This window comes from Capronia coronata (assembly GCF_000585585.1).
Source record: "Capronia coronata CBS 617.96 chromosome Unknown acBCG-supercont1.6, whole genome shotgun sequence".
Taxonomy (NCBI): domain Eukaryota; kingdom Fungi; phylum Ascomycota; class Eurotiomycetes; order Chaetothyriales; family Herpotrichiellaceae; genus Capronia; species Capronia coronata.
This window is the reverse complement of record NW_006912898.1, coordinates 52804-69850: the sequence shown is the minus strand read 5'-3', so window position 1 is coordinate 69850 and position 17047 is coordinate 52804. Positions and strand designations below refer to the sequence as shown.

The 17047-nt window shown below is 52.1% G+C and overlaps 5 protein-coding genes across 5 annotated transcripts; all 5 read left to right on the top strand.

Moving 5' to 3' along the window:
* Positions 1–3219: 3219 nt before the first annotated feature.
* On the top strand, positions 3220–6576 carry A1O1_06695 (uncharacterized protein; the record flags this gene model as incomplete). Its single annotated transcript, XM_007727573.1, has 1 exon — positions 3220–6576. One exon carries the CDS (start codon positions 3220–3222, stop codon positions 6574–6576), a length of 3357 nt encoding a protein of 1118 aa, XP_007725763.1.
* A 755-nt stretch (positions 6577–7331) lies between these two features.
* A1O1_06694 (uncharacterized protein) lies at positions 7332–8638 on the top strand (the record flags this gene model as incomplete). The annotated part of the gene is made up of 3 exons (XM_007727572.1): positions 7332–7389; positions 7460–7841; positions 7894–8638. The coding sequence occupies 3 exons, from the start codon at positions 7332–7334 to the stop codon at positions 8636–8638; spliced, it is 1185 nt and encodes a 394-aa protein (XP_007725762.1).
* Positions 8639–9213: 575 nt separating this feature from the next.
* A1O1_06693 (60S ribosomal protein L5) lies at positions 9214–10222 on the top strand (the record flags this gene model as incomplete). Its single annotated transcript, XM_007727571.1, has 3 exons — positions 9214–9230; positions 9287–9350; positions 9398–10222. The coding sequence occupies 3 exons, from the start codon at positions 9214–9216 to the stop codon at positions 10220–10222; spliced, it is 906 nt and encodes a 301-aa protein (XP_007725761.1).
* Positions 10223–11164: 942 nt separating this feature from the next.
* A1O1_06692 (uncharacterized protein) lies at positions 11165–14844 on the top strand (the record flags this gene model as incomplete). The annotated part of the gene is made up of 2 exons (XM_007727570.1): positions 11165–14150; positions 14201–14844. The coding sequence occupies 2 exons, from the start codon at positions 11165–11167 to the stop codon at positions 14842–14844; spliced, it is 3630 nt and encodes a 1209-aa protein (XP_007725760.1).
* A 682-nt stretch (positions 14845–15526) lies between these two features.
* On the top strand, positions 15527–16401 carry A1O1_06691 (uncharacterized protein; the record flags this gene model as incomplete). Its single annotated transcript, XM_007727569.1, has 3 exons — positions 15527–15787; positions 15840–15891; positions 15941–16401. 3 exons carry the CDS (start codon positions 15527–15529, stop codon positions 16399–16401), a joined length of 774 nt encoding a protein of 257 aa, XP_007725759.1.
* Positions 16402–17047: the final 646 nt, after the last annotated feature.

The window sequence follows — 17047 nt, the reverse complement described above, 5'->3', positions numbered from 1 at the left end:
CAGCTGTCAACTGCGCACGGATCCTCGGGTGTGCCTGAAGGATTTCTTGGAAAAAGGCAAAGTGATCGAAAGCGGTACCATCTCGCGACCAGAGTTGAGTCTTCAAGGAGGCCAGGGAGGTTCGGCCGCCTGAAGACATAGCGTGGGCCCGGCGGGCTGGGTCTTGAAACGCAATACAGTGTACAGGTCATTTCACGTCATTCCACTGCTGTTTTGTTCTTGTTCCTAGGGCGCCGTCTGACCTGAACACCTCGCCCTTCACTGGCTTGACGCAGTCTGGGATTGGTGGTTGTGTCTTGCTAAAGCACAGTGCGCGCAGCATCTGCACATCTGCTATGAAGCTGTCCCCGGTCTTCCAGACGCTCGGCCGAAGGTGGCACAAGATTGCCGTCTGGACCGACTGGTGAGGCTAGCTGTCGTCACTCGTGTGGGGGTTTTTGATGGTGTTGACTTGCAGCGTGCAGCGGACATGGACCTAGGTATATCAAAGATGGAAGACTGGTTACGGTGCTGGCCACGTATGCTTTGCAGGACTCGTGCCTTGCCATGCATCTCTCGATTGACTCGTCGTACGACTGCAGGTCGATACAGAGATGCAGCTGGACGGCACGACGCGACAGGCAGCGTGCAGATGCGTCCTCCTCGTGCGCAAGCCTTGCTTGTCCTTGCTGACGCCTATCTGCAACTTGCGCGGTCGGGATGTTGCGATTGTCAGCAGACATGCCAATACGAGCGACTAAATCGGCATTGTGCAGTGCCTCGAGCTGGCCGCCAGAGCAACCAGAGGCTATCATGGATAGCTTCTCTCGAGACCGAGCGCGAGCCGATGAGTAAGGATATTTTGCGAAGATCTTCCATGCTGTCAGCTGAAACCAGTGACCTAGACCCACGGTATCAACTGGATATCCGGCATAATCCGTTCACAATAACCTCTCGCTTGCCAGGAGCCTGCGTGTGCCTTGGATACATGGAATACTAATCGCAGTGTGATGATCCAAGCTTCTCGCATACAGCATCACGACGAATACGATCAGCGTTCGACCGTGGAGGTAGCGGTACGACGTCGACTACAGAGGAAGTTCGGCAGAGCGGCAGACGGATGGCGAGCGGGACAAGGTCGATGGCATCGTCAAGGACAAGGGCGGGTTTCGGATTGGCGAGTGTTGAAGGGAAGGCATGATTCCAACCATTCGAGCACTCCTAGCCACCCTAGACAGAGATAGAAGCCCAAGAGGGAGAATGATTCGACGGGGATCAAAATGGCGAATCCATAGAGTGGAAGCGAGGAGAGGATCAAGTTTAATTGCAGCTGGAAGAGAGCGGAAGGAGACCTAGGAGATGGAGTCCTTTCATTTCTGACCTGGAAATCGCAAGGAGAAAAAAGATAACAATCTGCAGGGAGATGTCGATGGTAGGTACCGTAAGGTAGCCTGAAGATCATACGTGTATATTGCGCCTGTGGGTATTGATTTCGCACATCAAAAGTTTGTACGGGAGCATCTTCCTCGATCCTTTTCACCATTTTCCTCCCTTTGCCAGCTTTTAGGCGTTCTAAGAATATCCCAGGTCCCATCACTTGAAGATCCATGTGGGCAAGAAAAACGAAGCCTAGGGAGCCTAGCACTGCAGTAGTAGACATATCGGTGGTGCCAGACAGAACCTCCTAAGGGTAAGATACGTATCGTATGCGAGGTGTCAGGCACCGGGTGAGCCGCGACTAGAGAGGCTCTTTACCTATAACTGCCTAACTGTAGCACCGGATCTTGCTTTCATCGTTGCCGGTGCCCCATTCAAGTGAAAGTTGTCCACGAATAATGCCTACCTCTAGGCCATCATGCCTAGGTACGGTGAGGGGGCTTAGGGCCTCCCTAGCCTCTCAGCAACCGCAACATCCGAGCACACTCTCCCTACGGAGGAGGCCTGGGAACTTTCAACGTCATCGCCCGTCAAAATCGGCTCTTGGTCTGCCATCTCTCTAGCTTACTCCTTGGTTTGATTTTCAACCGAGAGTGGAGGCAAAGTAGGAGGAAAAGAAAGAGCTCCGACAAGGAACAAGGAGTGAACGAATGCATTGTTTTCCCTCCTGTCCCGGGTAGAATCGTTGATTGTCTGCCTGTCTACCTTGCGGATAATACTACCTGACCTAGGGACACCTGGAATAATAAATGCTCCCAGGTACCTTATTCTGTACTCGACTGTTCCTCGTGAGTATCCTCGCGTACAGTACCTAGTATTTTTGATTCGCGGCCGTCGCAGTCAGTCCGCGTAGTACTAGTACGTCCCTCGATCCCAGGCCGGGTTGAACGATCAAATCCGTCTCCCCTGGCTGAATCGCATCTCTCGTCATTCTCCTGAAAATACCATCGCCATACACGTCCCTCTTGTACCGACCATTTTAATTTTCAGAAATCCGCCCATTATTTCCACTTCCATTCCATTCCATCTTCGCATCCTCATCCTCTCCATCCTCTCCAGACCTTTCCCACTCTTGCGACCTGCATTGCAGCGCACCATTCGCTCTCTCACCTCCGCCACGACCACGACCAACGACCACGACCTCAACTATTTCTGTCATTGCTTTTCGTACCAGGTTGTGCTGTGCACACGCTTCTATCAGACTCTCCGACCTTTAAGCAGACAGCTGGATTGCTACTGTCTCGTCCCTTCCTTTGTCCAAGGTCGCCTTAAACAAACCCCTGCGAACGTACAGAATACACCAAGCGACCATTTTCTCACTAAACTCCCAACTATCACGACCACCACCACATTGTCCGCTTGTTTCGTACTCGATTCCAACTCGATCGCCTGTCGTCTGACTGTATGGTCTTGACCTCTGACCGGTTGCATATCCTCCATCACGCGAGTCTGCACGTCGCCGTGTCTGCAAGGCCGAACGCCCTACATATCGCCAACCCACGCGTTGTACTTCCAACATATCCTCCCCTGTCTGCATTGCAGCTGCACGAGAACCAATCCAGGCTTCACTCCCATCAGGCGCTCCAGCATGGCTGGTCTCCGGAGCTGCTGAAGGTGTTTTGGGACACCTCTGTACAAGATCGACCCGCCGTGGCATCAGAACTCCCTCGAAGGGATTCCATAATGAAGCCGTCAAATCCCCCTTCACAGAGCTGGACTCACTTCTCTCGCCAACCCCGACCATAAGGCAAACTGTGGACAAGACAACCGAGGCCACAAGAACCCTCTGGTGCCGCCGTCGCCATGATATCCGCTTCAGCGTCGCCCTCCACCAGGGCTTTGCAGAGCCGCGACAGTTCGCCTTCTCCCCGTCAGCGTCCGCTTGCTCGCATGTCTTCCATACAACGGGTCAACACCACCATTCCTCAAGCGGTCTCGGTCACACCGGCCTCCGCCAATAGCGCCTCGTCTATGTCGGTGTTTCCGAGCCCGTACATAACTTCCCTCCAATCTTCACCACTGGTCCATCAGACAGTCAACCAGTCCTCTCAACTCGGGAATCCTGCTCCTTTCGAGCTGCCCGAGTCTATCGTCTCAACCTCCCATGCCTCCCCTCCGCCAAGGGAATCGTCCACGGGGGCCAAATCGGTCGGGCTAATGCGGAAGCTGTCCCAAAGTGCTAAAGACGGTGTCTCTTCCACCCGACAAATATTGCGAAGGAAAGCCTCTTCCTCGGCCCAAAATCGCCGTGATGAGAGTACTGGTCCTATCACCAGACGGCGGAGCGACAGCAAGACTGCAGTCTCCAACCCTGCCTTGGAGTCTCCTTCTTTTGACACTCTCCCGCTGGAACTGCAATCGGGCCTGGGTCTCTATGACACCATGAGCATTTCCAGCGAACCAACCACGTTCCTTGAGACGAGTCCTGAAGGCCAGGCTCCATGCGTCCCGGAGCGTATGGTCGCAGGCTGTCTCTTGACCAAGATCACCAAGAACAAAAAGCAAGAAAAGCTGTTCTTTCTGGACGTCGAGGGTTCCCGCGTATCATGGAAAGGTGCGGTCACTACCAAAACTTTCCACATAGACAATATCAAGAGCATCCGCATTGGGGAGGAGGCAGCCAGTTACCAGCAAGAACTCCGTGGCGAAGCTGTCGACCCCGATCTTTGTTTCACGATCAACTATACGCCCTCGGACTCTTCAAAGTCAGTCAAGACCTTGCATCTAGTGGCCCACACTCACGTCGACTTCAAGTTGTGGGTTGACACTTTGGAAAGCCTGTCCAAACATCGCGAAGAGTTGATGACCAGTATGGTCGGCTTCACGGAGCGGGAATCCGTGATGCGAGCCCACTGGGCTAGCGAGATGGCAAAGCGTCCAACCAGGCAGGACATTGCCAAGTCCGATGGCCTTGACCTGCCCGCCATTCAGTCCTTATGTCGGAAGCTCCACATCCACGCGCCTGAAAGGGAGCTACAAGAACACTTCAACTCCGCGGATGTCGACAGGTCGGGGCTTCTTTCGTATGACCAGTTCAAGGGGTTTCTTCGACGTCTCCGTGAACGCGTCGACATCAAGAACATCTTCAACTCCTTGAAAGATCCCGATTCCAAAGGGCTGACGAGGTCACAGTTCGTCTCGTTCCTGGAAAAGGTTCAAGGCGTCAATCTCACGCGACTGTCCGATCCAAGTGTCTGGGAAGAGAAGATCAATCATCTAGTAGAGACATCTTTTTCTTCAGATCCGTCTTTGTTTGGGTTGATCGATTCCAACGCGTTTGCTTCTTTCATCATGTCGAAGGACTGTCACATTTATGCGCTACCCGAAGAACCAAAGCCGGTTTTTGATCGCCCTCTTAACGAGTACTTCATCTCCAGCTCTCACAACACATATTTGACCGGATGGCAAGTCGGAGGTACATCATCTGCAGAGGCTTACATCACTGCCCTACGTCATGGCTGCCGGTGTATTGAAATTGACTGCTGGAATGGCCAGGATGGAAATCCCAGGGTGACACATGGCCGCACAAGGACAACCGCTGTTCTGTTTTCCGACTGCATCAACGCCATCCAGCGATGTGCCTTTGATGTCTCACCTTATCCTTTGATCATCTCCCTGGAAGTCCACTGTGATCCAGACCAGCAAGCTAAAATGGTCCAGACAATGATGGATGTCTTTGGAGATCGGCTTCTATTGCACCCTTTGCCTGGCTCCACGACGAAGTTACCATCACCGGAACAACTCAAGCACAAGATCCTGATCAAGGTCAAGTCAACCGAGTTGCACGCGGATCTCGAGGCTTCTCACCCGGGCGGATTTGGCCAGCGAGATCGCAGTGCCAGTTCTCCTCACCGAGGGTTCTTGCCATCGACAACATACAGTGCACCCAGCTCGACCTCCGTCAGCAGTCCTGCTCTCATTACGCCCCCAGAGACCATTTATTCTCCAACCGATCGATCCGTGACGGCCACAAGCGCAAGCAGTGGTGACGATGAGAGTGATGTCCCCGCCGGTTCACTGTCACCCACCGATAATCATCGCCGTCCGCCAAAATTGAGCAAGGTGGGGTCTTACCTGTCCGAGCTCGGTGTGTACATGAAAGGCTATACTCTGCGTGAGGCAAAGGATTTGAAATTCCAGCAGTATAATCACATCTTCTCCCTCAATGAAAATCGAGCAATGGAGCTCTGTCATTCTGCCGAGGACAAAGCCCTTTTCGAAGATCACAACCTGAACTACATGTGTCGGGTCTATCCCAAGAACCTGCGTTTCCAGTCCTCAAATTTCGATCCGAATACATTCTGGAGGCGAGGGGTGCAGATGGTGGCTCTGAATTGGCAAACTTTTGATGCTCATATGCAGATGAATCAGGCCATGTTTGCGGCCGGCACAGACGCCTATGGATATGTCTTGAAACCCGACTATCTTCGAAAACCACGGACCAAACCGGGGGATTTCGAACATCGAGTGAAGCTGCCACGATACAAGACGAAGTTCTCCGTTCAAATCATCTCAGCCCAGCAGCTACCCCGGGCAGCCAATATGAGTAAAGACACCCCCCTGAACCCATTCATCGAGGTACAAATGTTCAGTGCCGAGGATAGAGCACGTGGCATTGCGAACGGCAGAGGGGGGAAAGAAACTTATTCAAACGGTTATCATGGCATCGGTTCTCCGTACCGTCGTCAGACGCAGATCCGATTTGGCAATGGCTACAACCCCCAATTCGGGGAAACCATCGAGCTATCGTTGGAAACCAAATATCCCGAACTGGTCTTCGTCCGCTTCATTGTTTTCAATTCCGATGACGGCAGACCGAACGGCAAGGGAGTCCGACAACTGGCTGCCTTCACCGCCAAACTCGACAGCTTACAAAAAGGGTATCGACATCTACCTCTGTACAATGGCTACGGCGAAGAATTCATCTTCTCCACTCTGTTCTGCAAAATCGTCAAACAAGCCCCCAAGCTCATGCCATGGTCCTTGCAAGATGTCAACGAAAGGTCCTCGAGAGCTAACATGTTCCGGGGGATTCTGTCTCGTGGCCTTTCAGGTGATCGTAGCAGGGATCGTGGTTCGAATTCCAGTGTCGAGGAGCAGCGGACAGCTCGGCAGGCCAAGCTGAACATCGAGATTGAGGAGAGAGTTGCCAGACGATAGGCATGATTGGATTGTATCAAACATTGGGTGTGGGCGTTTGATTTTCAACGAGATACCCGAAAAGCATACCTACCTATATGACCTGATGACATCTGAGTAGACTTGCTGTCTGGCAAAGGACAATGTTCTGCTTTGTTGCTACCAATATGTGGAGTGGGAAAGGAGTGGGAGTTTGTCATCACCACATACTATTCTTTCATATGTACCAATATCTAGAGTTAAGCTGTGTACGTTGGAATACCAATCACCACCATTTTCTGTCTATCTTACCGCTCATGAGTTTCATGTACTACAAAGCCGGGGTGACTGTATGATGAAATTCAAATGCTGTTTGGTCAGGCAGGATATCACTGAGACCACACTCCTACCTATGACTAGTAGTAGGTGCCTGCTGTGTCACCCGGAGGTCAATCTGTGATTATATACGAGAGGTAAAGATCCCTGCTACTCAGTACTCTCCCAATCCACCGCCTCGACGGTCAGCTCCTTGGCTGCAGCACGATGGATACACATTCGAACTACAGGTTAACTACGCAAACTATAGCAATCCACCCAGCATTCTAACCACCGTCCTGCATGACAGACTGCGGGCTTCCTTGGAGTGGCTGTGTTGATCGCTTAGTTGAACATTAGGGCTTTCTTGACCACAATGCGGACGCTTCTGTTTCCCACCTTGTGATGTCCATTCCATTGTACTTGCTGTCGACGTTGTTGAAGCTCTGGTGTTCTGCGCCGCCCACGGCAACTGATACACGATGCAGTTCATCGAGACGTACATATCCAACAATCAAGGCTTCCAACTTGACATCGTTGGTAGGTAGAATCTCCGCAGGATCAGGCTGCACCGCCCAAGGCAGACCGCTGACTATTCTCTCCGTCGTAGGTTTCCTAGCCATCCTTGGAGAAGGTTCCGTTGAGACAATTGCACAAGTTGCGACTTTGAGTCATCTCATATACCTTCCTCGCCTCCTTCCTGCTCCCCAGAGCTTCATCAAACCGTCCCGACCGGAGAAACTCGAGACAACCGCCAACGCCAAGGTGATTGGGGTATATTCAGGCAACACCGGCGAAGACATACACCATGTTGCGCATGCTTTGCATCGCGGGGACAAACTGGCCCCCAATACCGTCAGTTGCGTACGAGTCAAGGAAAATAGTAAGCCTCGTCCATCCATCAAGAGGTTTGGGCCGTTGGCCTTGTTGGCATTCGCTGGGTTCATCATGAGTGCTGCTCTTCTGGGGCTCTCCATATATTATGAGGACGGGTGAGTGAAGAACCTGTTCCTACTGGGACTGGTGCTGAAATGCTTCCATCAGCATGTCGTTGCTGGCAACACTTCTTCTTTCCACCTTGAGCTCGGTAACTGGAATCGCCAACAAATGGAAACCCACACCCAACGATCCCAAACCTGACCCGCATTCGCCTCCTGGGGATGTTGTGATTAAGTATCCGCAAGGGGCGTTTATCGTTGTGAGTTGTGAGGAACGTACGGCTCGGTATCTGTATTTCAACCCCAGCGAGCGCTGCATTTACGCCGTCAAGAGTACGGCAATCTATAGAGGACTATCCTTGATTTCGACTCTCCTACTCATGGGTGGAGTCATCTCCCTCGCCAACGCGAGGATCGAGACACAGACAGCTTTCGCCGGATCATACATGTTGATCAACATTTTCTACTGGATTGGGGCTGCTTTGCCCCCTGCTCAACACTGGGATCTGTCTCGTCTGGAGGTGGAACATATCGAGATAGCTGGAGGAACCCCACCTCGCAACGCACAGATCGATAACTATTCTCCAACTTATACCGAAGCTCTGTGGAAGGCCATTGCTGTTACGGGGACCAGCAACTGGGTAAAGGAAGCCGGCTGGGCACCCAAGACTCCTGCTTGGAACGACTGGCTCAATGAGGCAGAAGAAGCCGCCCTAGGAGAGCCCATGAAGGTAAGCAAGAGGACGGAAGATGGAAAGCAAGTGGAAGTTTGGACAATCCGGAATTGGGATAGTAGGAATGCCCTTTCCACGCTGCTTCGGACGACGACAGACAAATTCCAGAAAAGATGAGGGACGATGGTGTATGTCGGGAGGCGCATAGGCACGATCTTACAAGAGCCTCCGTCAGATGCCTGTTGTTGCTCTGACCGGGACTGCTTGACGACTAACGACATGTGATGACGACTCATGAGGTTATGAGGATGAGATACGCATGAAAAGCACGCCCGTATTATAGGTAGATATTGGCAAATGGCTAGATTTCTTCTGATAAATGACTGAATTGCCGATTATGACCTGATGTTGGAGAGCTCAAGCCTTGAGGGGAATCAAGGCTTCACCCACCCACTTCTTCGACGCTCGCTTGAGAAATCTTGGCGCGCACACATCTGCCACCACCGTTGAACTTCCAACCCTCACAACGATTGTCTCTTCTCCCACAGGTCAATTGTCAAATCGAGTCGATCCCAATCGCTCGGAACCTGAATACTACACTGAGACTGCGTGTCTCTGATCCCTAGGAAAAGATGTACGAGAGAGTCCTTGCATGTTGCTGCGGAGTTTGGTCTGCAGCGCAAAATGCTGATTCGAGGATTTTGCAGACAACCAGGTCAAACTTGACGACTTGAGAAGTCGAAACCGGCACCATGCCTTTCACCAAGCTGTGAGTTCACCTTTGATAGATGGCGGACTATCAGTCGTGTCTAACAACATCCGCAGCGTCAAGAATTCCCCCTACTTCTCCAGATACCAAACCAAGTACAAGCGCAGAAGAACCGGAAAGGTAAGAATGATCGAGGCCGATGGAGTTCGCACACTCACCATCTACAGACCGACTACTACGCCCGAAAGCGATTGGTCACCCAGGCCAAGAACAAGTACAATGCGCCAAAGTACCGACTCGTCGTCCGCTTCACCAACCGCGACATCATCTGCCAACTGGTCACCGCCGAACTCACTGGCGACAAGGTCTTCGTTGCGGCCTACGCTCATGAACTCAAGAAATACGGTATCAAGAACGGTCTGACCAACTGGTCTGCCGCATACGCAACGGGTCTTCTGCTCGCCCGACGTGCTCTCAAGAAGCTCGGCTTGGATGAGCAATTCACCGGCGTCGAGGAGGCTGATGGTGAATACAAGCTGACCGAAGCCGCCGAGGGTGAGGATGGTGAGGAGCGTCGCCCATTCAAGTGCTTCCTCGATGTCGGTCTTCACCGAACCTCCACTGGCGCTCGTGTCTTCGGCGCAATGAAGGGTGCCTCTGATGGTGGTCTGTACATCCCTCACAATGAGAAGCGTTTCCCTGGCTACGACCCAGAAGGCAAGGAACTTGATGCCGAGCTCCTCCGCAAGTACATCTTCGGTGGCCACGTCGCAGAGTACATGGAAACCTTGGCCGACGATGATGAGGAACGCTACAAGTCCCAGTTCGCCAAGTACATCGAGAACGACATCGAAGCTGACGGTCTTGAAGAAGTCTACACGGAAGCTCATGCCGCCATCCGAGAGGATCCTTTCAAGAAGGACGAGGATGAAGGCGACAAGAAGAGCAAAGATGAATGGAAGGCCGAGGGCAAGAAGTACAAGGTCCACAAGCTGTCCAAGGAGGAGAAGACCAAGAGAATCGAGGAGAAGATTGCCGCTCTTGCTTCTTAGACTCGTTTTCGCATTGCCTGGGGAGTTTCTGGGGAGGTCAAACTGATTTGATGCCTGTTTTGCATGAAGCATGACAGTGGTCGAGTCTTTAGTAGAGCACTCATGCCCGGTCCCCAAGGATAAATCCGTGGGTGCATGAAATGCGAGCTACCAAAATTGATTGAACGTTAAAAGAGTGAAATGAATTCTTCTATGTTGATCCTTCGAATAATCACCACTCTGACATAAGATGCTGACTTGCCACTCGCCGTACTGCAATCATTCTGCGACACGCGGTATAGGCTTGGTAGTTGACTCAGCACGGGGCCAAGGTTCAAGGCCTTACACATATCTCAATCGCCTGATATTGAACGTAAGAAGCTGAACGTGGACTTGGTGGCAGAAAGACACAAAAAGCAAAATCTGCGTTCCTGAACGGTCACGCAATCAGCATCCGTGGATACTAGATAGGTTCCAACGATGACTACATAGCCGGGTCTCCGGGAGCAATTCCTCATGGAAACCCACAGACGCAAAGATACAATTGTGCGTCTGTACCACACACAGCCTAGCTCTCTGCAAAGGCCCGGGCTCACCAACCAGCCCAGACCAGGCCCTACTAGGTAGAAGAGGGCGATCGACTGTTCTCAACCAACGGCGACTCGCTACGCTCGACTGTGGAGGACTAGGGAGACCCCGCCGAGGCAACCCAGAATCACATCGACGGCATCAGCTTTGAATCGTCTTTCCCTCACAAGATCCCCGCGGCCGGGTCTACATGGAGTCATTATAGAGAGGAATCTCATCTCGTTCATCGCGGCGATTGCAGCATCAAGCAGATACTATGGCGAGCGCTGGAATACTCGACGTAGATTGGCTGCTACACACGAAGAAAGGTGCGTGTGCGCCACTGGGCGATGATCCCATTGCTTTTGCCGAGCTCTCTGGCCGGTTTGATCATGAATGGTACTGATGCTATCGCCAGACCCTACACATTCCGTTGCAGGCAGAAGCAGACAGAAACAGGATACGCCGTCATACTCCCCTCCTCTTATCAAGCCCAGCGACCCTGAACCTCGACAGAACCAGACCCAATCCACGCCTGCAAAGGAGCACCAACAGGCATTCGCGGTCAATGGAAAAAGGGACAATGTACAAGCCGCCACCGAGAAGGGACCAGGCTCCCAGCCACGCAGTCAGCGACCGTCGTTGGTGAGAGGCCGGAGTACTGAAGAGAAGAAGGGCTTCAAGAGCGATGTCGCAAACAAGAAAGACGGGAGGAGGAGTTCCTGGATCGCCAGTTTCAGCTCCAAGTTTGCATCGCCTACGCCTACACGTAACTCGAATGGCGAGAGTCAATCGCAGTCTACTACTCCTGTGGCATCTCCTCAGCCCAGCCCGGCGAACGAAGTTTCAAATCCTTTCAACAAGAAAGAGTTGACGCATCACACCCAGCCGGATGCCAGAAAGGAAGAGAACAAGGCGGCGCCTACCGCCCACACACCCCCGCGGCGACCGTCAGTGCTAGTTGCTGCTGGTAAAGAGACAAAGATCGACCATCCGGGATTCTTATCGAGTGCCTTGCGCCGACTGTCTTCATCTTCGAACGTCACTCTAGGGAAAGGTGCCGGTTCAGGTGCGATTTGTCCTCGGAAAGTCATGAACCTCGATCCGAACAGGGAACGGATAAAGATCACCGAGTTTGACCAGAACAAACTCAAAAGAGTTGCCTTCTGCGTCGACGTCGAGATCGCTGGATTTGCGTCCCAGGCAGATGAAGAGCCAGCCCGCCTTGCTCGTCAAGGTAGCAACAAGCAAAAGCTTCCGACTTCTGAGCAGCACCTCCACGGCGACAAGGACACCAAAGACGCCAGGGAGATCGACAAAGGTGAAGGCGCCGCGCTCAAAAGCCCCCAAGCTGTCCTTGAAGGAAAAGCGCCACCCGAGCAACCGCTGATCACTCCGAAAACATCCGTTGAGACTGAAGCTCCGGCATCGGATCCTCAGCCTATACCTACCACCCGCAAAAAGGAGAAAAAGAAACGGTCCGAGGCAGAACGGAAAGAAAGAAAAGAGAAGAAAAGGAGGCACGCCGAGGCCAATGGTCTTGTTCCTCTTGAGTTGACTCGAGACGACGATGATTCCGACTCCAGCCCAAGCACCACTCCTCCTGGTTCGTCCACGCCCAAACGATCCCCGGACGGGCCGACGACTGATCCACTGCGCATCTACAAGCGATGTTGCCAACTTCGTGAAACCACAGTTCTCACTCGAATGAAAGAGCAGATTACGAAGCCTTCAGCAACCTTGTCGGAAGCCCCTGGCACTGTCGCTGTCATAGACTTGACTGGTCTGCAGATGCAGCTCCCCGACATCATGACGCTTGGCGACTGGCTGGCCATTGTACCTGTGCGAAAACTGATATTGGACAATTGTGGTCTCACGGACGAGGGCCTGCGTGTGATACTTTCGGGTTTGTCAAGCTGCAAATCTGCCGAACAAGCAAGACACAACCGAAAACTTCCCAAAAGGCATTCTGGCAGCCGTGGCTTGGAGCAGATGGGAGTCATTGAAAAACTAATACTGAAAGACAATCCAGCCATAACTAACGTTGGATGGAGACACATTGGACTTTTCATGCACATGTCCAAGTCACTGAAGGCAATTGATCTGTCGGGCATCAAATTCCCGGATTCTGACGACAAGTCCTACATTTCATTGACCAGCAGATCCACTGCGAGTGAACCAAGCGCAAATTCTACCGATCTTGCATCTTTGGTCATCCGTGCTCTGTCAGAACGATTGGGCGACAGAATGGAGGAACTGATTTTGAGTGGCTGCGGGCTTTCCACAGCTCATGTCGGAGACATTGTGGACTGTGCCATCAAACGCAGGATTCACCGTCTAGGTCTCGCCGATAACTGTCTGGACGAAGAAGCAGTGAGGCATGTCGTTCGATATATCAAATCTGGTGCTTGTGAGGGCCTTGATCTGGGCAGCAACAATCTGCATGGCATTGTGCACATTCTTGCCGAGGCGCCCAACGAAGACAGCCCCCTTTTCGCCATCAGCCTATCTGACTGCAATTTAACGCCAACCGACATGGATTCGATTTTGTCACCATTTACCAGACTCACCAATCTCAAATTCGTCGATTTCTCACGGAACAGAGCTTTGTTCGACAGCAATCCCAATGCCGTCTCGATATTCCGCAAATTCCTCCCCAAAATGACACCCCTGAGGAGAATACACTTGGTAGATGTCGGCCTGACCCCGGATCATGTTATAGCCCTGGCCGAAATACTACCGGATTGTCCGTCATTGGCCCACATCAGCATCCTGGACAATGGACCTCTGATCCATGCCATGAATTCCAAGGAAGAAGGTGCCCAAGAAGAAGCTTGTGCATTCTTTGCTTCTCTGATGACTGCAGTCAGGGTCTCGGAGACCATCGTCGCGGTTGAAGTCGAGGTCCCTAGTGCCGACAGTAGTGAGGTGGTCAAGGCACTGGCGTCCCAGGTCGTGGCCTACAGTCTTCGAAATATGGAGCGCACCACTCTTGACGAAGTCGGTGTCAAGCCTTCTGGTCTTGCCGGCAAAGATGCACCTGAAGTCCTGCTCCACCTTGTTGGTCATATGGAAGGCTATTCGACGAGTATTGACAAGGACGAGCCAGCCCCCGATGAAGATTATATGATTGCTTCCACGGGGATCGTCAAATGTCTCGATGTGTTCTTGGGAAGCAGAGACGGCAGCAGCCGACAACATTCGAGGAACATTAGCCCTTCTGCCAGTGGCACGGCAACTCCAAGGCAGGATATTCGTCAACCAAGCATCTCAAAACCACGAGATGTCAGTCTGGAGCTTTGTGAAAGTGCCAGAAAGATAAGAGCAAGATTAAGGCCTGCGTTGATCAAAGAGGATCGTGCTGGTAATGATGCCAATTACCGTAAGTCAAGCTCTACCGGCTGTTTTGGCACTGCTAACTCAATATCATAGGGCGTCTCTTCTTCTTGGACCAAACCCTGCAACGTATGATTCAGCGTTTTGAGGACGAATATCCTGAGGCAAAACATCTACCCTCGTCAACGCCGATGGCGAACGGCCTACCTTCTCCCGATCTATCCATGGACGCCTCACTTCTCTCGGCTTCAATGGACTCGACCGGTTTGACGAGTCTGAAATCTTCCGAGGATTACTTTCCTGTCGATCCTGACGCCTCAAAGAACGCGTCGTTTTCCGACTTGCCCCGCAGGCCCTCAACCACATCTCTTGCCGCTAAAGCCTTCACTGACGAAGAAGGACGGATGCATCGTTTTGGTCAAAGTATGCGTCGAGAAGTACTAAAGCCGGTAGGGATGGACGATAATCTACATGGCACGAGCCATAATGACCCCGCGGAAGCGCCACATCTTGCCGCTCTTCGGGCCAAATTGGAAGAATTTAAGGGTGAAGATATTCGGGCCAAAGTGGAAAGGGATGGGGCCGACAATGTTATCCGACAGCTTGGTCTGAGTGCTCATGAGCTACTCAGTATGCGGGAAAATGACCCAGAAGGATTTGAGGCTTTCAAGGAGTCCCAGATGGCGGCACAAATCAATGCCGGCCTCATTAATTTGGATGGGGACCATGCATATCAATAGTATATATGTGGGATCGAGATGATGCTTGTAGTGATTAGCAGCGTTCTGAGCGTTCTTTGACTGTGGTCGATATACTGTTGGACAGTTGATTCTGGGGAGAGTTCCATGAAGAAATACGCGGGTCAATACATCTTTATCGTGCCTCCCAAAATAGGCTCCATCCACGCATCATTAGGCTCGTCTCATTCATCTCTCACTTTGAGTGTCTTCTCATTCATCCCCAATCACCATCTACCACCAAACTTCACAAACTGTAGAAGATCTGATAAAGATGGAGTCTCCTCAGGATCACGGATCTGGTAAGTTTGGCGAGAACGCTAAGAGCGGCCCGTGCCGCTGCTAGCATCTATCTCGGCTTTTTGTTTCGCCGGCACCGAAGCTGTGAAGTCAAGTTGAAACTGACCTTGAACAAGATGAACCTACTCGTCAACCACAACCTCCCCCGCATGGAAGCCGACAACGTCAAGGCGCCATCAGCTCTGGCTCTACTACCTCCGCTGAAGAGTCCATTGCCATCGATCGACCCCTTACTCCAGCGCTTCCTTCTCCAGAAGAGCTAGCCTTCCTTGAACAGATCCGTGCGGGCTCCAATCTCTCCATCCAAGCGAGACGTCTCCTGCGGGCGCAACTTGCCGACGAAATCAAAGAATTCACTGAGAAGAGAAAGGAACGTGACAGCGACATGGCAAACAATGCTTTTCCTCCCCTCGACACCTCCATGGGTGGGAACCGTGCTAGTGCTTCTCCTACTACCATGCAACCTGGCGGATCGGTCAATGGCAATAACGGAGTTGGCGCAGCTGCGAGTTTCATGGCACCTCTGCCCGTTGGACACCAGCAAGATCTGAACTATCTCTATGCGCAGGTTCAAGAGCTAGGAGGAATTCTCAAATCCAATCGAGAGAAGGTCAATTTCATTACGCGAGCGGCCGAAGAAGTTGCGGTTTGTCTCTCTACAATGCCGCTATGCATTCCCGAAGCTGACTTGTTCATAGAGACGCAGCAATGGAACATTGCCAGAAGGTGAAAGTGGCCAGGAAAGTGACAGTGAGTTGAGTTCCATCGTGGAGGGTTGAAGCTGTACTAACTTGTCCAGAAGCACGGATCCACGACCTCGAACGCGAATTGGCAAAGGCAAACCATATCATTGAGCTCTACAAGCACGAACAGAAGGAAAACACCCACCTGATCGCCATGTATGAAGACGCCTTGGGAACCGCCACCGAACAGATTCGCAATTATGCCGGCGGCATCGAAGGTCGTTTTCTGGCTCAGCGCAAACACTACAACAATCTTCTGCAGCAGGAAAAGGATGAGCACTTGGAGAGCCGGTTGGACCGCGACACTTGGCATGCTAAGACAATGAGGGTCTGCGAAATGGTCCGCACTGCTCATCACCTGCGAACGGACGAATGGTGTGAAGAGTACACGATCATTTCGGGTCTTCAGGCTGAGGTCAGATGCCTTCGACGTTGTCTGGGAATGGAAGCTGAGAAGCCGCAAGAGGAAACCGGTTGGCCATATCTCAAAGACTTGCCGTTGAACGATCAGGCTTGATGACCTACTTGCCATACTTCAAAGCGAGGAGTAAGGAGTCAAAGGGATGCCAGGGAGGCACATTTGCTATGGCGTTGCTTGTGGGGTACCAAAACTTCATTGCATGGAATGGGTTTGTGACGGGCTCAACGTAATTCGAGATACCAGACGCGTTCAGAAACAGAACGCAATGACATGAACAAAAACTGTCTTCGTCCCCTCACAGAGGGGTTGGACTGTGGCAGATTCGGCTTTGAACGGTGCCAATGCAACCTCTTTATTTGTGTCAAGTGCATCATCTCTTCCCTGCATTAGATCATAAGTGCAAGGCACAGTGCCGATCGTAAGCGAGAGATCGGAAGGGTTCGAACAAGCCGAAAAGGTATCTCGTGGGTTCCAATCCGAACAGGTGAGGTGTCTCATGATTCCACATATGGCTTCAACCGTGTCGACCCCCTGCTTTCTTGTTTCCTCCCTTGGCTAGGACAGCCTCCAATGTAGACAGTCATTGACAGGTAGAGCTTGTCGCTCGACGCGGGAGAAGGTGGATTTCGGGAGGGAGAGAACGCGCTTCCGTCGAAAACATGTGAGAAGCGTAGGGTCCAGTTGGGACAAAAACTGGGGAAAAGGGCCCTGAAAAACAAGCCTGGACGGATAGGACTGGCCG